Source organism: Phaenicophaeus curvirostris, chromosome 5 (assembly GCF_032191515.1).
Source record: "Phaenicophaeus curvirostris isolate KB17595 chromosome 5, BPBGC_Pcur_1.0, whole genome shotgun sequence".
Classification (NCBI taxonomy): domain Eukaryota; kingdom Metazoa; phylum Chordata; class Aves; order Cuculiformes; family Cuculidae; genus Phaenicophaeus; species Phaenicophaeus curvirostris.
Genome location: NC_091396.1, coordinates 1,182,852 through 1,203,097, shown reverse-complemented (window position 1 = coordinate 1,203,097; position 20,246 = coordinate 1,182,852). Strand labels below are relative to the sequence as shown.

Genomic DNA, 20,246 nt, shown 5'->3' with positions numbered 1-20,246 from the left:
TCATATCCCAACTGGAGGGGTCTCAACACGCACACACCCCTCTGCTTTGGTGTTTTAGCCTCGGGTATAACAAGTGTGAGGGGTTGTTTGTCTGCTTGTGGCGCTGAGGGACTGAGTTCAGTGGTGGAGCTGGTGGTGTTGGGTTTACAGTTCGACTCGATAGTCTTAAACATCTTTTCCAGCCTAAATGGTGCTGTGATTCTCTTGTTCGCTCTAATTTTGGCTTGGTGGGCGAGGAGGATTAACTTGTGCTCTGAGGGGTGTCACCTCTGAATGACAATGACCCAAAGTGGCATCAGAAATGATGTCAGGAGGAGAAAATCCTGTTCAGAGTGGCAGGAAAGCAATAACGGAGCAAACCAGGATGGGAAAGAAGAGAAGTTCCTAACCAGTCTTTTCCTCCTCCCTGAGTCTTAAAGGTCTTGTTAGGTTCTGCTCCTTGTGTTATGAGGAGATGGGAGCTGCTCTATCATCTCAGCATCTCCAGAGAGCCTCGCAGTTGGCTTTGGAAGCAGGAGGGGTTGGTGGCAGTTGATGAACTTCACTTTCTGGCTCTGAATTCAGAGCTTCGTGGGCAAGGCAGGCAGCACTTCAGGTGGAATTGGTGTCACCAAAGGGGAAGCAGCAGCTGGCTGCCCTTCCCCAAAGGAGCCGAGGAAAGCCAAGCACGAACCGAAGCGGGATGGGACCAGAAATTACACACAGAAAACTCCGGGGGAAGAAAGAACCAGCGATTCCTTCGATCTCCTAGCAGAACGCTCGCTTCTCCTGCTTCCCAGAGTGGTACTTGGGTATCTGTAATAGTTTCTTCTCACACTGTTAAATTACGATTGCCTGTTTTCTAAAGCTTCAAAGATGGTTAGCTAATTGAAAAGACAGCCTTAATTGAGCCCACAACGATACAGCTAATTTGCATGGTTTCCTGCTTCCATCTATTGCCCATCAAGGTTGTGACTAAACAGAGAAGCAGGGGACGTTGAGCGCCTCGTGCCGCTGTCGGGCTGCACCCTGGACTTCTCAGCATTGTCTCAGCGGCACCTGGTGAGGCTGCAAAGCACTCAGCATGGTCCTTGTAGGCAACAGATCCATCAGCTCGTGTCCAGCTTGGGAAAGAGTGAGCAGCAAGATGTGCTGCTGCTTCAGGCTGACCCCTCCGTGCAAAGAAGCTGCTCTCGGAGAAGAAGTCACCGTCCAGTGACTGTGCTGATCCAGTTGCTCCTCGAAGACCTGAAGGTGACGGCAGCAAAGGTTGGTTCTGGCATGTGTCCCTAGGGACCAGCTCGTGGCCGAGTACAGCTGAGCCTGGGATGCTGAATTTTGGCTTTACTGCACCTTTGAAGGGAAAAAAAAATTAAAAAAGATTGGGACAATGTTCCTAAATGAACAAATTGTGGGTATGAATCATTTCGTCCTCTCCTCAGAGCCCAGGCAGCTGCGCCCCAGCACAGCACCGCGCTGCAGAGCACAAACACTTCCACTCTACTCCCTATGGGAATTCAATATCTTTATTTGCTGATGATAAATCAATGGAGCCGTTGTTCTTTGTGGAAGAAAAGCTCCGGCTCTCCCTGCAGTGCTGTTCTCCGTTTGTTTCGAAGTGAGCAAATTACCCCTTGGAAAGCACCAGCCTCAGACAGAAATCGTTACTCTGACGCTTGCTGATTTCTGCACTCATCGTTTCCTTCCAGAAGAGCCAGAGTGGCTCCTGCCGGCCGCTCCCCTTTACCGAGGGGATTTCTTCCTGGCGGGTGTCACGCGGTGCGCTGAGGCTTTCTGGAGAGCGAGCGGTCCCGTCCGTGCGCCTTTTGATGGGTAAATCCACAATTTGTGCAGCCAAATGCCCTCGTACAAGGACCTCACCCCTCTCATCCTCACTAGCCTAGCGCGTTCTGTGCTGCAGCAGCTGAAATGTGCCCCAGCACGGCTGCCGAGCAGGGAAAAACACAATTAGCGAGGCGAGGTGGCTGTTCCGTGAGCTGGTAAGGAGCGAGGTGGCTGGGGAGGGCTGAGAGATGCTTGTCTTTTTTGCCCCATGGGAAAGGCTGCTGCATTTCAAGAGTTAGAGTCCCCACAGCCATCGCTTTGGTGTCCTCCAGGTCTTAGCCAGAGTTTGGCATGGCTGAGCCGGCCCTGGGGGGTTTGGAATACCAGGTAGGGCCCTTTGATTTGTTTTATTTGTAGAAAACCATGAGAAAAAAACAGTCTTTGGATTTAAAATTAAGGGGAAAAGAGGTTGCACAAGTAGATAAAACATCATCTGGCAAGGGAACATCTGGGAAATGAGCCTAACAGCCTTTTTCTTCCCCTCAGCCTCTTGTCCACGTTGTCTCCCAGCCCTGTTCGTGCTGCCCCAGGAGCTCCAAGAGGCCAAGCTCAGCTGGAAGCAGCTTGGGAAGCACACAGGGTGCTGTGCCGATGGCCAGGCTTGTGAGTAAAATGATGTAAACCAATGTAACTTGGATTCCTCCTCGGTTGGTGCCAGCCTAACACTCTGCCAGAGCTGCTGCTGAGCTGCAGGGGCTGAATCCCTGTCCCCTCGCCCTTCCCTGTGCCCCAGGGGCTGCTCTGCTCCGGGAGAGGAGGTCGCGCAGCCCGGGGAGCACCTCTGGGAGACACCCGGCGTGTCCCAGCGTGCAGTATCAGGGCTCAATCCTGCTCCGTGCTCCTGAGCTCGGTTTGTCCTCCTGGTTTAAATCATATGGAAAGGCTGGAGATGGGCCCTGGAGGGCTGCACATCAGCCACCACCTTCAGGAGGGCTTCCAGAGCTGGAGCTGGGAGCATCCCCTCAGCAAGGGAATTGTCTGCCCCTCTCGGGGCCAGAGCAGCTGAAAGCATCAATGCTCTCCTGCTCGCGGGATTGGGACACGGATAAGCGTGATTGATTTTGCTTAGTGGTAGTGAAGAGTAGCCCAAACCAGACCAAACACCTACATCTGAAGCAGGAGGTGGCCCGAGAAGCTCTTTTGCAGCATCTCTCCCCTCTTATGTCAAGCAGTAAGTGTTAAAAAGGTGTGGGGAGAGCATCCAAGTGGATCCACAGCTCCTCACCTGCAAGTTCTGCAAAGAACTGGGAACCAGAGTCCTTCAGCTCCCACCTCTCCTCCTTCCCTCCTCCCAACAAAGACAGCAGAAATTGGGCAGAAATAGAGCTTTAATGAACTATACAAAAAAAAAAATATAGCCTGGTGATTCCTGGTTAATTTTCCTCTCCAGTTCCTGTGGGCTCAGCAGAAGAGGCGCAAGACTTTGCGGAAGAAGTTCCTGAACTCCGTGTTGAAAACGGTATAAATGATGGGGTTGAGCGCGCTGTTGACGTAACCCAGCCAGGTGACGGTGCTGGTGACTTGAGTGGGGATGGAGCAGGACTTGCAGAGCGCCCTGGTGATGTGGACCACGAAAAAAGGCGTCCAGCAGAAGAGGAAAGCACCTGCCAGCAGGACAGTAAAGAGAGAAGGTGATGGAGATGTTAGAAAGGGTTTGATTTGAGCAAGACGCTCTGGGCCAAACAAGAATGGAGCCAGCTTGGAGTGAACAAGGAAAAGCAGCAGATGTGCTGACACGCAGAGCTGGGCACGTGCCTAGACAAAACCCTTCATATGTCTTTCTCATCCTAAACATAAGTTATGGATCGATTTGGATTCCCACCTAAAGCATCAGGAGCCACAGATTTGCCTTGAAGAAAAGGCTGGGTTATGGACACCATCCATCGGTTCTTTCATAGAATCATGGAAAGGTTTGAGTTGGGAGGGACCTCAAAGCCCATCCCGTCCCACCCCTGCCATGGGCAGGGACACCTCCCACTGGATCAGGGGCTCCAAGCCCCATCCAGCTTGGCCTGGAACCCCTCCAGGGATGGGGCAGCCACCCCTGCTCTGGGCAGCCTGGGCCACCTTCACAGCAAAACATTTCTCCTCAAGATCTCATCTCCATCTCCCCTCTTTCAGCTTCAAACCATTCACCCTCATCCTGTCCCTGCCCTCCCTGATCCAGAGCCCCTCCCCAGCTTTTCTGGAGCCCCTTTCAGTCCTGGAAGCTGCTCTACGGTCTCCCTGGAGCCTTTTCCAAGCAGAACAACCCTCAGTTCTCTGTCTGTCCTTGTAGGGGAGGAGCTCCAGCCCCTTTCCCAGGGACAGTGGTTGTTGGCCCAGCTCTGGCTCTAAGAGTAGAGGGTGTTCATCGTGGAACATCTTCCATCACACCAAGCGATGGGTACGGCTGCTCTTACGCCACCACTCAGCTGTTCCACAGGAACACAGGGAGAGTGGATTTTCAGAGAAGTCTAAGAGGACCAAAACCCACCACTGGGGTGGTGGAGAAGCAAGAGGGAGGTGTCTTTTCTCTTGCCCTCACCTCTTGTAGCGAGGGGAAAGAGTGGTTCTCGGCACCTCTCATCACTTCCCAAGCACCCGCGTGGAGTTGGGAAGCACGTGTTCCCTTCTCCCTGTTGAAGCGAGTCCTCTCAGCCCTTCTCCCCGTTCAAGCGGGTCCTACTGGCCCTTCTCCACGTTCAAGTGGGTCCTACCGGCCCCTCTCCACCTTCAAGCAAGTCCTACCAGCCTTTCTCCACGGTCAAGCGAGTCCTCCCAGCCCTTCTCCACGTTCAAGCGAGTCCTACCAGCCCCTCTCCACGTTCAAGCGAGTCCTACCAGCCCCTCTCCATGTTCAAGCGAGTCCTACCAGCCCTTCTCCACGTTCAAGCGGGTCCTCCCAGCCCTTCTCCACGTTCAAGCGAGTCCTCCCAGCCCTTCTCCATGTTCAAGCGAGTCCTACCAGCCCCGGCTGTGCTGCAGGACAGCGCTACCCCCTTCCCACCCAGCACCCGCTGCTCCTCACCAACGACAACGGGCAGCACCCGCATGGCCTTGCGCTCGCGGCCGTTGATCTTGGCTCGCTTCCGACCGTGTCCCGGCTGTGGGAACTTGAGGTGTGGGTAGGAGACAGCCTGGATCCCATTGTTCATCACATAGTCCCCAGGGTGGTTGGTGCAGGCGCAAGGGCCGCACTCCTGTGCTTCCAGTCCCGTCCGCTCTCGCTCCGTAAAGGTTGAGGGGTGGTAGAGCTTCCTGTTGGCCCCGTAGATGCCACCCCGGAGCTTGGCTTTCCTGGCTTCTTCCCAGCGCTTGAGTCCATGGAACATGGCGCAGTAGAGCACCAGCATGACGGGACAGGGGATGAAGAAGGAGCAGATGGAGGAGTAGATGATGTAGTTGTCATCCTCCAGCTGACACAAGCTGGGGTCCCGGTTTGGGACGTTGTTGAGGCCAAATATGACTGGGGACGCTACGGCGAAGGCGAAGATCCAGGTGGTGGATATGAGGATCAGCTGCCGCAGGTCGATTTGCCGCCGGTTGTAGTTCAAGGGGATTGAGACAGCGATAAACCTGCCAACACAGGACCAGGTGAGTCAGTCCAGGCGTGGGGTCATCACCGGGAGAAGAACGGGGTGGTCCCAAAGCTGGTTGCCACCAGCCTCCCACCTGTTAAGCTATTGATGCAGTCAAGGCCTGGGCTACAACCATAAGGGGGCTGGTGGGACACGCAGCTGGTGATGGGGGTGCAGAATCACAGAATGGTTTGGGTGGGAAGGGACCTCAAAGCCCATCCAGTCCCACCCCTGCCAGGGGCAGGGACACCTCCCAGGGGATCAGGGGCTCCAAGCCCCATCCAACCCGGCCTTGAACCCCTCCAGGGATGGGGCAGCCACCCCTGCTCTGGGCAGCCTGGGCCAGGGCCTCCCACCCTCACAGGAAAGTATTTCTTCCTAAGTTCTCTTTTGGTTTTGCTCAGGGACATGGTTTAGTGGCAGATGGGAATGGTCGGACTCGATGATCCGAGAGGTCTTTTCTAAACTGGTGATTCTATGAAGATCTCATCTCCATCTCCCCTCTTTCATCTCAAAACCCTTCCCCTCGTCCTGTCCCTGCCCTCCCTGACCCAGAGCCCCTCCCCAGCTTTCCTGGAGCCCCTTTCAGTCCTGGAAGCTGCTCTAAGGTCTCCCCGCAGCCTTCTCTTCTCCAGGCTCAACAACCCCAACTCTCACAGCCTCTCCTCATACAAGATGTTCTCCAGCCCTCGGATCATCTCCGTGGCCTCCTCTGCACTCGCTCCACCAGCTCCGTGTCCTCCCTGTGCTGAGGATCCAGAACTGGACTTGGGGCTCCAGGTGGGTCTCCCTGAGCGGAGCAGAGGGGCAGGATCCCCTCCCACCCTGCTGCTCCCACGGCTCTGGATGCAGCCCGCGTGCTGCTTAGGGGAGAAGAGGATGTGGCCTCCCTGTGTGGGACTCTAGCAAGGTTGATGGGAGCCAGTCAATGCCAGGACACCGTGCTCTCCTCTGGCCTGAAGACGAGGAACGCACTTACCGATCCACGCTGATCGCACAGAGGTTGAAGATGGAGGCTGTGCACAGCATCACGTCCATGGTCATCAGGGCATCGCACAGCACCGTGCTGAGGGACCACACGCCTCCCTGGAACTGAGAAGATCCCTGAGGTCAGCGGATGTCATGTCCCACTGCCCTTAAATGACATGAAACAGCTCCAGGCTTGGTTCCCAAGCTTCTAGGCCAGACTGGATGGGGCTTTGAGCCCCTTGATCCAGTGGGAGGTGTCCCTGCCCATGGCAGGGGTTGGATCTGGATGGGCTTTGAGGTCCCTTCCAACCCAAACCATTCTGTGATTCTACAAAAACAACCCTTGCGTTTCTGCCAAGCTTGCTGGGATGCTGACAGGTTCTGCTCAGATCAAGAGAGAGGAAATTTGATTCCAGGCTAGAGTTTTCTGTAGGTGTTAGCGATTTTGGAGTCTAATTGATTCTGAGAAGGACAAGAACTCGCAGGCTGCAGCACCTCCAGGGGACACAGGCTCTGCCAGGAGATCCAGTGGACGCTCAGCCAACACTACAGACTCTTCCCCTTCCCCACCAGCACCGAGATTCCAACTCTGGGGAAAGTGCTGGGAGAGGATTTGCAGTTCTCTCAGAGTTTTTGCCTGCCCATCTCGGCAAACTGTGCCAAGCTCCTCTCCCAGGGGTGAGTGACTTTGGATTAGAGGCAGAGCTGGCTGTGTTGGGTCATGGGACTCAGCGGTGCCTAATTACAGCAGCTTAGCCCGTCAAGGTACACAGCGTAAAGCTTTAAGGATCAGAAAGAGCTCAAGCTGCCTTTAAGAACAGAGCAACTCCGCTGCCATCAGCTTTTCCTACGTTCTCTCCTTTTCCAGCACCAGGCCCCCTGTTTTTCTTCAGTGATGCCTGATCAGGCACGAGAAGATGCTGAGGGCTTGGAGGAAAGATAAAGCAGATGCTCTACAGGGGATCCATCTCCCTCAACATGAAACCAAGCTGCAAATGTAATCCCACCAGCCAGCCTGCCTGCTATGACTTTTCTAAGGTTTTTAGGAGGGGGATAAGGATGGTTCCTCTGGGTCTCTTCCAACCTGGTTATTCTATGATTCTATGACACGAGCCAAACCCCTACAGGGATACTCCAGGTGCAAACTGGCTGCTTGTTGAGCCAACTGAGCTTGGCAATGCCAATAAACTCAGGTGCTGCTGTGGTCTCTTAGAAGCTACCCCTATCTCACTACAACTGGCTCGGGGTCTGGATCAGCCACTGTGCAGAGGAGAAACAATTCCAGCTCTGCAACAATTCCAGCTCTTCGCCACCCTCACAGGAAAACATTTCTCCCCAAGATCTCATCTCGCTCTCCCCTCTTTCAGCTCTAAACCCTTCCCCTCGTTCTGTCCCTGCACCCCCTGATCCCCAGCTTTCCTGGAGCCCCTTTCAGTCCTGGAAGCTGCTCTATCGCTTCCAAGATCTGCTCAAAAGCCTCCTGCTCCCTGACCTGGGGAAGGAGCCGGGTAAAGTTGCGGCTCTGCTAAAAGTGTTTCCTCGTTTTCATAATCAATTAGAGGGATCTTAGTGGCAAAGATGTTTACATAACCCTGTCTCGCAGGGCTCTCCGGGTCGGAGCCGCACCTGGCATGGATTAAGGAGAGGGCTGAGCGTGGAGCCTCCGCGGCGGAGCCCAAGGGTGGAAGGTGCTCAGCCTCCTTCCTTCCCTAATTGCTGGGAATGTCTCCAGTGAATGAGGAGTGGACAAACCCCTGAGATGGAGATGAGATCTTGGGGAGAAATGTTTTGCTGTGAGGATGGGGAGGCCCTGGCCCAGGTTGCCCAGAGCAGGGGTGGCTGCCCCATCCCTGGAGGGGTTCAAGGCCAGGTTGGATGGGGCTTGGAGCCCCTGATCCAGTGGGAGGTGTCCCTGCCCATGGAACTGGATGGGCTTTGAGGTCCCTTCCACCTCAAACCATTCTATGAAGGGACATCCAGGGCTTCCTACAGCCAAGAGCTCTCTGTCCTCACCACGCACTAAAAGCTTGGCTGACAAAAAGTTCTGCTGGCTCCTTCCGAAGTACAAAAAGAGAGGATGTGTCGACAACTGCTGCTAACGCATCGGGGTGAACTTTCTTAGCTATAGAAACAACACAATCAAGGCCTCTCCCACTGTGCTCAGGCTTCTGTGAACAGCAGCAAAGGATAATCCGCCTCTCGCGGGAAGGAATCCCGTTGCCACAGAAGCTGTTGTTTTGTGGGGACGTCTGATGTCACCTCAACAGCTGAAATCCTTCCAGCTGGCTTCTGAAGCCCTGATGGGGAGGGAAGCTTCCAAAAACCTAACACCAGAAGCCATCTCGCAGGGAAAAAGCACAAGACGGCTAAGCATCTCCTGCTGAAGGAAGGGGTCAAACTTTATTCTTCTCTCCCTGCTTAAATAAGAAGCAAAATACGGTCTCGGTTGGTTCTTAAGTTTTCCAATAAGCCCTCAAAGTCCTCTTCACTCTGTACTGAAGTTTAAAACCACCAAAGCCCACGGTGAGAGTAAAGTTTGAGCTGAACACACCATGTTTTCAGTGGCCAAACGCAGCGGCACAAGTTGAAATTAAGGTTGTTTTAAACAGCAGCAGCCACTGTCCCCTGTTTGCTCCGTCCTAGCATCGCGTCTGATCTTCAGGTTGTGCTCTTGCCTCCAAGAAAAGGAAAACACCAACACAAACATCCTCTCCCCTGGCACTGACTATTCCTTATCGCACTGCAGTAGAAAATGAGCTGGAAATCCTGTCCCAGTCTAGAGGAGGTGATTAAAAATGACCGTGGCCTCTAGTTCTGACCCAGAGAGGAGCTTCCAGGCATGGGCTGGGTACCCCGCTGCTTGAGGAGGCTCTGCTGCCTGCATGGTTCTACCTTCCTTCAGGGCAACGGAGCTGGGGAAGGGGCTGAAGAACCTTTACGAGGAGGGGCTGAGGGCCCTGGGGCTGTTTAGCCTGGAGAAGAGGAGGCTGAGGGGAGACCTCATTGCTCTCTCCTGGGAAGGAGGTTGTGGGGAGGTGGGTGCTGGGCTCTTCTCCCAAGTGACAAGGGACAGGACAATAGGGAATGGCCTCAAGCTCCACCAGGGGAGGGTCAGGTTGGATACTGGGAAACATTTTGTTACTGATAGAGTGGTGAAGCCCTGGCAGAGGCTGCCCAGGGCACTGGGGGAGCCTCCATCCCTGGATGGGCTCAAAAAGCTTGTGATGTGGCACTTCGGGATGTGGTTTGGTTCTATGAAGCTGGAGGGAGAGACAATTCTGTCCCAGGCCACCTTCATTCCCTGGCATGCAGAACCATGGAAGGATTATACAACATCCCTGATGCTGATGAAGAGCTGTGGAAGAGGACACATGAAGGAATGATAGGAATGGTTGGACTCGATGATCCGGTGGGTCTCTTCCAACCTGGTTATTCTATGATTCTATGAAGTATTGTCACAGCTAAGGGCAGCCTGGGCTTCTAAAGCTCATAGAGGGCTGAACACCCACTGCCAGAGCATCCAGAGTCTGTGGGACGTCTGTGGTAGCCAAGGAAAGCCCCACAACGCTCACACCCAACTGGAAGCACGTCCAGAAGGACCCCAGAAGATGTCAACCAGCAAACTTCAAACCAAAGACACCACACGGATGTGTGTGTCTGCCCACGGAATGGAGACACAACAGCAAGAGGAAGGATAAAACGGGAATTCTGATTAGCAAGGAGTAGCTGAGAAGAAGCATGAAGACAGAAGCTTTCTAGCCACCAAAACTGAGTTAATGAGGGAAGAGCAAACCCACAGAGCGTAGGGGGGCTCCTATCAGCGTGCTGAAAAGAGAGGGGACTCTAACGCCCCCGTTCTTCACTGCTTCCTCTGGTGGATCCCCAGATGAACTTGGGTCCCCAGATGATCCCTCCAGAGAGGTCACAGTGTCCTGCAAAACCCTGGGAGCAGGTAGAGAGGCTAAAAGCATCCTAAGCTCTAATCCACAGCCTTAAGAAAGCACAGGCCCATCCCAGTCAGGTGCTGAGAGGGGCTGAACCCTGCCAGTTCGCTCTTTCCAGCCCTCCAGGATGGGTCTCGCTCGTGGGACACCCCCTTCCACTCCCTTACGCCTCAAACCATGCAGCTGTCGGACAACACGAGGTTTGTTGGACTCCCCAGACTGCAGTTTGGGGGCTGCTCGCTGCGCACAGGTCGCATCCTGACTCCCCCTGACTCCTTTCTCCCACAGCTGGTGCTAACAGAAAGGCTCCAGCGAGCCTCCTCATCCCTGTCCAACAAATCCCCCGCTATCTCCAAGCTTTATCAATCCCCCGGCAGCAAACGTTTATCTCCCCGTGGCAGAGAAGGAGATGCAAACCCCCACAACCTCAGGGCAGCCTGATTTTCATCCCAGTCTTGGAGATTGAACAGGTTTTGGAGAGGAACAGAAAACCTGACCCGAAGTCCCCCAGGGTGGCTCTCCACGACCACCGTCACGCGCATTGTCCTCCTAGGAGAAGCCCTGATGTACAGCGACCAAATCCCACCGAGGACCCCAAAAAAGACACCTTCCCCTGCTCAGCTGGGCATGGAAACCTGTCCCCTGGCTGACCATCGCCCTTATCACCCAAACCTGCTCACCTTAAGCCAGAGAACAGCACAGGAGTTTTCTGTCCTTCCTAACCATCTGCTGAGGGCAACCTGGGAAGTGGGCAGAGCAAGGGCTGCCCCAGAGCTGCATTTTGAACATCTCCACCCGGTGCAATTGGAGCATCCCCCTGGGTGCATTTCGAATATCCCCTCCCTGTACATTTCAAACATCCCCACCCGGTGCATTTGAGGGTCAACAACCACCCGGGAGGATGAAGGGGGAGCCCGCAAACTGCTCCTAAACTGGCCACAGGTCCCATCTCCCGTGCTCCAGGAGGCGTCAGGGAAAGCCAAGCATCCCTGGGACCGAGCCTGGGGACACCTATCCAACCTCAATCCTTGGTCGCTTGCCACCTGGTGCATTTTGAACATCCCCACTCCATGCATTTTGAACATCCACACTGGGTGCAATTAGAGCATCCCCATCGGGTGCATTTGGGGGTCAACAACCACCCAGGAGGACGAGGGGGGAGCTCCTAAACCCTAAAGCTGAGCATGCCTGGGATGGAATGGGGGGATGTGGGCTGTCCCAAACTAGAAGGATCAAGGCTGGAAACACCTATCCAACCTCAATCCTTGGTCTCTTGCCACCGGGTGCAACTGGAGCATCCCCACCGGGTGCAATTAGAGCATTCCCATTGGTTTCTTTTCGAACATCTCCACCAGGTACATTTTGAACATCCCCACCGGGTGCAATCAGAGCATCCCAACCGGTTGCAATTATTGCATCTCCATCGGGTGCATCCGAACATCCCCACTGGGTGCTTTTCGAACATCCCCACTGGGTGCAATTGGAGCATCTCCATCAGGTGCATTTCAAACATCCCCACTCCAAGCATTTCAAACATCCCTACTGGGTGCTTTTCAAACATCTCCATCGGGTGCAATTAAAGCATCTCCAGTGGGTGCATTTCAAACATCCCACCGGGTGCAATTGGAGCATCCCCACTGGGTGCAACTAAAGCATCTCCACCGGGTGGTTTTCACAGAATCACAGAATCACAGAATAACCAAGTTGGAAGAGACCCACCGGATCATCGAGTCCAACCATTCCCATCAAACACTAAACCATATCCCTCAGCACCTCGTCCACCCATGCCTTAAACACCTCCAGGGAAGGGGACTCAACCACCTCCCTGGGCAGCCTGTTCCAGTGCCCAATGACCCTTTCTGTAAAGAATTTTTTCCTAACGTCTAGCCTAAACCTCCCCTGGTGGAGCTTGAGGCCATTCCCTCTTGTCCTGTCCCCTGTCACTTGGGAGAAGAGGCCAGCACCCTCCTCTCTACTACGTCCTTTCAGGTAGTTGTAGAGAGCAATGAGGTCTCCCCTCAGCCTCCTCTTCTCCAGGCTAACATAATTTCAAACATCTCCACCCAGTGCAATCAGAGCATCCCCACTGGGTGCATTTCAAACATCCCCACTGGGTGCTTTATCAAACATCTCCACCCGGTGCAATTGGAGCATCTCCATCAGGTGCATTTCGAACATCCCCACTCCAAGCATTTCAAACATCCCTACTGGGTGCTTTTCAAACATCTCCACTGGTGGATTTGAACATCCCCATGGGGTGCTTGTCAACATCCCCAGTGGGTGCATTTGAACATCCTCACCGGGTGCTTTTCAAACATCTCCACCCGGTGCAATCGGAGCATCTCCATCGGGTGCATTTCAAACATCCCCACCAGGTGCAATTAGAGCATCTCCAGTGGGTGCATTTGAACATCCCCATCGGGTGCTTTTCAAACATCCCCACTGGGTGCATTTGAGCATCCCCACTGGGTGCAATCGGAGCATCGCCCCCCGGTGCGATCGGAGCATCCCCCCCGCTCACCTCGGAGTAGACGAAGAGTGGCAGGACGAGCAGGGCGAGGAGCAGGTCGGCCACGGCGAGGCTGACGATGAAGTAGTTGGTGGTGGTCTGCAGGGCTCTCTCGGAGCAGACGCTGACGCAGACGAGCCCGTTGCCGCCGGCCACCAGCGCGATGAGCAGCACCCCCAGCCCCAGCGCCAGCGCGTTCGGGGACCCCCCCGGGGGGGACGGGGACCCCATGGAGCCCGCGGCCGGGGGCACCGACCTGCACAACCCCCCGGCGCTCAGAGACCCGCCCCGGGGCTCCCCCTGCATCCCCCGCATCCCCCCGCATCCCCCGCATCCCCGACGGCAGCGCCGCCCCGGGGAGGAGCCGCTGGACGGGGGGGGGCGGGGAACCAGTATGGGCACTGGGGTCCCAGCAAGGGCACTGGGGGCCCTGCGTGGGTCCCGCTGTCCCAGGATGGGTCTGGGGTCCCACTATCAGTCCCACTGTCCCAGTATGTGCCCTGGTGCCCCAGGGCGCGTCCCGGTGTCCCCAGTCTGGGTCCTGGTGTTCCAGTGTCCCAGTATGGGTCCTGGGGTCCCAGTATGGGTCCTGGGGTTCCACTGTCCTAGTATGTATTCTGGTGTCCCAGTATGGGTCCCAACGTCCCAGTGTCCCAGTATGGGTCTGGGGGTCTCAGTATGTGTCCTGCTGTCCCCAGTCTGGGTCCTGGTGTTCCAGTCTCCCAGTATGTGTCCTGGGGTCCCAGTATGGGTCCCACTGTCCCAGTGTCCCAGTATGGGTCCCGCTGTCCCAGTACGGGTCTGGGAGTTTCAGTATGTGTCCTGGTGTCCCAGTATGGGTCCTGGTGTCCCACTCTCCCAGTATGTATCCCACCCTCCCAGTATGGGTCCCAGTGTCCCAGGACAGGTCTGGGGGTCTCAGTATGTGTCCTGGTGTCCCAGTACGGGTCCTGGTGTCCCACTCTCCCAGTATGGGTCCTGGTGTCCCACTCTCCCAGTATGTATCCCACTGTCCCAGTATGGGTCATGGTGTCCCACTATCCTAGTATGTGTTCTGGTGTCCCAGTATGTATCCCACTGCCCCAGTATGGGTCCTGGTGTCCCACTCTCCCAGTATGTATCCCACCCTCCCAGTATGGGTCCCACTGTCCCAGGATGGGTCTGGGGTCCCACTATCAGTGCCACTGTCCCAGTATGTGCCCTGGTGCCCCAGGGCGCGTCCCGGTGTCCGCAGTCTGGGTCCTGGTGTTCCAGTCTCCCAGTATGGGTCCTGGGGTCCCAGTATGGGTCCTGGTGTCCCACTCTCCCAGTATGTATCCCACTGTCCCAGTATGTATCCCACTCTCCCAGTACGGGTCCTGGTGTCCCACTGTCCTTGTAAGTGTTCTGGTGTCCCAGTAAGTGTTCTGGTGTCCCAGTATGGGTCCTGGTGTCCCACTGTCCTAGTATGTGTTCTGGTGTCCCAGTATGGGTCCCACTGTCCCAGTATGTGTCCTGGTGTCCCAGTACGGGTCCCACTGTCCCAGTACGGGTCTGGGGGTCTCAGTATGTGTCCTGGTGTCCCAGTATGGGTCCTGGTGTCCCACTCTCCCAGTATGTATCCCACTGTCCCAGTATTGTTCGTGGTGTCCCAGTATGTGCCCTGGGGTCCCACTATCAGTCCCACTGTCCCAGTATGTGCCCTGGTGTCCCAGCACATGTCCCACTGCTCCCTGGAGGAGCCTCTCTTGGGATGGTTGGACGCGATGATCCGGTGGGTCTCTTCCAACGTGGTTATTCTATGATTCTATGAGGTGAGCTCCACCAGCCCTGGGCTTTACTGGGAAAACACCCAGGGCCGGGGTTAACCCCTTGTGCTTTGGTGCCTGATTCACTGCAGCTGCTCCCAGGACTGGGGCTCCGTGTTCCTGCTGAGCAGGAGGAAGAGAGCGACCATGCCCTGACCCAGCTGGGAGTCCTCCTGGGATCAACCACCCTCCAGGTGTGGCAGAAGTCAGGTCCGTAATTGGAAGGACCTTGCCAGGCTTCCCCTACATAAGGATGAGCTCCTGGGTCTGGTTAGTCTGGAGAAGAGGAGGCTGAGGGTGGATCTCATCGTGCTCTGCAGCTCCTGGAGAGGAGGTGAGTGCTGGTTTCTTCAACCAAGTAAGATGATGTGAGAGGAAATGGCCTCAGGTTGCACCAGGGGAGGGTTTGATTGTGTATTCATAGAATCACCAGGTTGGAAAGGACCCATCGGATCACTGAGTGTAACCATCCCCATCAATCACTAACCCATGTCCCTCAGCACCTCGGCCACCCGGCCCTTAAACCCCTCCAGGGAAGGGGACTCAACCCCCTCCCTGGGCAGCCTCGGACAGGGACCAATCACCCTTGCCAGGAAATATTTCATCCTAATATCCAGCCTGACCCTCCCCTGGTGGAGCTTGAGGCCATTCCCTCTCGTCCTGTCCCCTGTCCCTTGGGAGAAGAGCCCAGCTCCCTCCTCTCCACAACCTCCTCTCAGGGAGTTGCAGAGAGCAATGAGGTCTCCCCTCAGCCTCCTCTTCTCCAGGCTGAACCCCCCCAGCTCTCTCAGCCGCTCCTCTTCTTCTCCAGCCCCTTCCCCAGCTCCGTTCTCTTCTCTGCACTCGCTCCAGAGCCTCAACATCCTTCTGGTGGGGAGGGGCCCAGCACTGACCCCAGGATTCGAGGAGCGCTCTCCCCAGGGCCGAGGCCAGAGGGAGAAGGGTCAGATGTTGAGGGCCTCTTGCCCATCTAGATGGGTGCTCCTGGTGCTCCTGGGAGGCAGTGGGAAGAGGGCACGTAGCAGGAAAGGATCATTTACACCACATGGAGGGGGACTAACTACGTTACTCGTGGCTTTTTATAAGCTGAGAAGCTCCTCTGAGGTGTTTATAGGCTCCAGCTATCAGAGCTTCATCTCCTCTATTAGACCTGTGGAAGAAATCTCCTCTCCAGCCCTCGCTCCCCCAATTCTCTCACTCCTTTTAGACAAAGGACGTGCTTAACCCTCCACGAGAGCAGCGCAGGAGCGCCAGAGCCCTGATTTGAGCCGTGGGGACACATCAGCTCCGGGCGCCGTCCTCTCCTTGGGGTGGATTAGCAGCAGCTGATCCGCACAGTCTGTTCTACCCGACCGCCTCGGGCTCTGCAATCTCATACAAGAGGAGGAGAAAATTACCTCGATTTAAGCACTTAGCCAGCAATCTAGCCAAATGCTTCCTCCAGAGGGGAGGTTTTTCTGAAGCCAGCGGGAATTCTAGTCCTTTAGTTGCTGCTGAGTTGTTTCTCCTGCTCTCCCAACCCCAATATAGGCTTCTCATCCTCACGTCGATCCCGACACCCATGGATTTGTCTGTTCATCTCCCTCTTCCAGCTGACCCAGCTTTGACACGTACTTAAACCAGTGTGCAAAGACCAAGCTCAGCCCTACCCAGCGCAGAACAGATGCTTCCATCTGCTCTGAATAGGACCAGGTCTCCAAGCCTGGTGCTCTTGGCCACCAGCGATGGAGGGGACTACTCACACACCTTCAGCTCTATCTCCATTTCTTCATTAATAGAATCATTGAGGTTGGGAAGGACCTCTAAGGTCATCCAGTCCAACTGTGAGCTCAACCCCCCATGACTGCTAAACCATGTCCTGGAGTGCCACGTCTGTACGTGTTTTGAACCCCTCTAGGGATGGAGACTCCCCCTCTTCCCTGGGCAGCCTCTTCCAGGACTTGACTTGGGAGCACAAGGATCCATCAGGTTAAGGAGAGCTGGCTTGGCAAAGCCCTCACCTGCTGAGAAGTTACTCCAAAAAACCCTCTAATTGGCCACAGGAGGCCCTGAAGTGCGTGAGTGAAACTGCCCTGTGGACAAAATACCCTTAATTTATTGATGTTTAATGAACCTGAGCAGCAAAGAGAGCAGGACTGAATCGCAACTGCAGGTCTTCTGCCTTCCCGCAGGGATTAATGGCATTTTAATCCACTTTAACAGTTAATTTGTGTCTATTAGCTTGATTTTTTTTTTTTCCCTCTGGGGTAGTGCTGAATGGCTCTTAATTCTCAGTGTGGGAACCTTTAGTCCAGACTAATGGGGACATAATCCTAAACTAGTTTAATCCTGGAGTGGATTAAACTGATGTGAAACAAGGGGGTTGACCTCCAAAAAAGAGCAGCTGTGCAAAGCACTGATTAGTCTGGCTCTGCCACTGTGACCCTGAATTCTGCAGCGACCCTTGCTCATCATCGCTGGGTCCCACGGTTCCTCTGTGTCGCTGGAGGTGGCTCCGTGCACCCCTTGGCAGATGCAAAGACCTTACGAGGAGCGGCTGAGAGAGCTGGGGGGGTTCAGCCTGGAGAAGAGGAGGCTGAGGGGAGACCTCATTGCTCTCTGCAACTCCCTGAGAGGAGGTTGTGGAGAGGTGGGAGCTGCTCTTTCACAAGAGCTCCAGAAGCTCCCCCTGATCCAGTGGGAGGTGTCCCTGCCCATGGCAGGGGTGGAACTGGATGGGCTTTGAGGTTCCTTCCAACCCAACCCATTCCATGATTCCAAGAGCCATTTGAAAGGATGAGGAAGGTCACACAGTGAGGTATCTACCAGAGACTTCCAAAATGACTCCAGGTGTGATTTTTTTTTTTTTTAAATAGAAAGGAGAACAAAATCACCTGTCAAAGTTTCCTCACAGAGGTGCCGAAGCTCGGCTGTTGAGGTGCCCCCACAGCTGGGCAGCACAGCACTGGGGGAGCTTCAGGTTCAGAACAAAGGGAGGAAGATAAAGAGCTTTTAAGGCTGATCCTGCTCGTTTTATTTGACATATTGAGCTGAGCAATTCTCTGCGAGAGTATCATCTGCAGCAAAGCCGCCTGCTTTACAACCTGCCTGTAATTCATTTCTGAGAAAAGAGGCAGAGGCTGCCCCTGCCTCCCAGGTTAACCTTGGCAGGAGAGGGAGGAGGATGGTGCTGCTCTGAGTCCCCTTCCAATAAGCTGCAGGGATTTATGGACACACTGGAGAGAGATTGTCTTATTTAGCATTCTGGGAAGTTGAGAAATAACTTGATATGATAAATATCCAGCACAGGGAGGACACGGAGCTGCTGGAGCGAGTGCAGAGGAGGCCACGGAGATGATCCGAGGGCTGGAGAACATCCTGTACAAGGCCAGGCTGAGAGAGTTGGGGTTGTGGAGCCTGGAGGAGAAGGCTGTGGGGAGACCTTAGAGCAGCTTCCAGGGCTGAAAGGGGCTCCAGGAAAGCTGGGGAGGGGCTCTGGATCAGGGAGGGCAGGGACAGGACGAGGTGGAGGTTTTGGCGCTGCAAGAGGGGAGATGGAGATGAGATCTTAGGAGGAAATGTTTTTTTGTGGGGGTGAGGAGGAACTGGCCCAGGTTGCCCAGAGCAGGGGTGGCTGCCCCATCCCTGGAGGGGTTCAAGGCCAGGTTGGATGGGGCTGGGAGCCCCTGACCCAGTGGGAGGTGTCCCTGCCCAGGGCAGGGGTGGGACTGTGTGGGCTTTGAGGTCTCTTCCAACCCAAACCATTCTATGATTCTAGTTATTTAACATTCTAGCAAGTTATGATAAATCCATTTAAGATGTAAAAACTGATGCATTTTTCATGGCAATTGACTGTGGGGCTGAAACTGCATCGGAAGCCTCTGGGTTTTCTGTCTCTTTCCGCTCAAACTCCAAACTCGGTGTTTCAGTGGATGCCTGGTTTCAAACGAAGCCACATAATTGATCTCACACAGAGCTAACCTGGTGAAATACAAAGGTTTGTGTCACAGGGCAGATCGGATTAACATGCTCCAAGAGCCCCTACAGGTTTTAAAGCACCAGTGAGTTTATTAGAGCTGCTCGTTATGAAAAACCTCCCGGGGAGGAGGAGAAGTGCAAGGCAACCCAGGCAGATGAAGGCAGGGCTGGGAGCAGTGAAGCTTCTTCCCCCTTCATCTTCACAAATAGGAATTTTGATAGGAATGGTTGGACTCGATGATCCAGTGGGTCTCTTCCAACCTGGTTATTCTATGATTCTAAATCCTGTTGTGGTTCACCTGGAAGGGATGTTCTTTCGAGTAAAAAGCAAGATGCAGCCGCCACGAAGCGGAGCTGCTGTGCTCCTCGCTGGCTCTGCACACCTGGAACAGCTGGGCCAACCCTGCCCGGCAGCCGGGACGCAGAGCATCTCATCCTGATAATTAAAATGAATTCCCTGAAGTGCTTTCTGCTCTCCCCTAGACGCAGCCAACAGCTGGAGGCTGAGATTAGGGCTGCTGATGCCAATGAGAACTGTGATAAGGCCAGATGCGTGGGGAGCATCAGCGCACGGCTCTGCTGTGGGGAGGTGGCTCTAGGAGCTCCTCTGGGTCAAGGAATGAGGTGGCTTCCAGCTGGGCTGGGAGGGCAAAGATGGGGAGGAAAGGCAGCCAGTCCTGTCCCATCACATCCCTGCTGTGATACGGGTTGTTCCATCCATGCATCCCACACCGGAGACAACCTGGAGCCAGGCAGAGTGCACCCACCTTGCCAGTCCTCAAAGGAGACTTGGAAAAAAAGCCCCCAGGGTATAAAAAAACCCCAGTAAGTCATTAATAGGGGTGGTGGCTTGTCTTCAAAAAGCTCTTTGTGCTACCTTGGTGACAGACAATGTGCACAGAGGGTGGGAAAATGGAGCTTCCCCCTGCAAACTAAATTGTGTCCCCAGGGTGGTTTTTGCTGTTCTGGATCTTGGGACCAGCCAAGGTCAACCCACGCCTTGTTTCTCTCTACTGTGTCTGTTCCCAAGAAGAAAAGAAGATTTGCTCACAGGAGGGAAGGGCCTCACGGCAAGTTCAAGGCTCTCCTGCCTGCTACATCTGCAGGACGAGCCTGTCTGAGCCTGGCAACCCCAGGCAGAGCATCACCAGGTGGGTAAACCTACCCTGAGGAGACCTCCTGGCTTAGCACCCACCCCTGCTCCAGAGCAGAGGGATGAGGGATCATAGAATCACGGAATCGCTTGGGTTGGAAGGGACCTCAAAGCCCATCCAGTCCCACCCCTGCCATGGGCAGGGACACCTCCCACTGGATCAGGGGCTCCAAGCCCCATCCAACCTGGCCTTGAACCCCTCCAGGGATGGGGCAGCCTGAGCCAAGTCCTTCTCTTGCCTCTCCCAAGCCCACCCCCGGCTGCCCCCGCTCACCCTTTCCTCCCGTCCTCCTCTTCCGTTTTACAGCCCAAATTACCAAATCAGGTGGTGAAGATTAAAGCTGCTCCTGAAACCATCCTGGGCGAGAAAGGAGCATTTAGAAGGCTAAATCCTCCAATCCCCTTATTCCAATTAGGGTCCTTTCTCCTACAGCCCTGGGGGTGGTGCAAGAAAATGACTCTGAGCTGCTCTGCGTGGACAGCAGCGTCACGGTCACCTCCTCATCACGGGGGAGGCTCCTCTGCAACCCTACGAGAGCGAAT

At 54.9% G+C, this 20,246-nt stretch overlaps 1 protein-coding gene across 1 annotated transcript; it reads right to left on the bottom strand.

Moving 5' to 3' along the window:
* Nucleotides 1-3,211: 3,211 nt before the first annotated feature.
* On the bottom strand, nt 3,212-12,951 carry DRD4 (dopamine receptor D4). Its single transcript, XM_069857296.1, has 4 exons — nt 12,819-12,951; nt 6,364-6,476; nt 4,835-5,382; nt 3,212-3,428 (listed from the first exon to the last, which is right to left on the bottom strand). Exons 2-4 carry the CDS (start codon nt 6,426-6,428, stop codon nt 3,226-3,228), a joined length of 816 nt encoding a protein of 271 aa, XP_069713397.1. The 5' UTR covers nt 6,429-6,476; nt 12,819-12,951; the 3' UTR covers nt 3,212-3,225.
* Nucleotides 12,952-20,246: the final 7,295 nt, after the last annotated feature.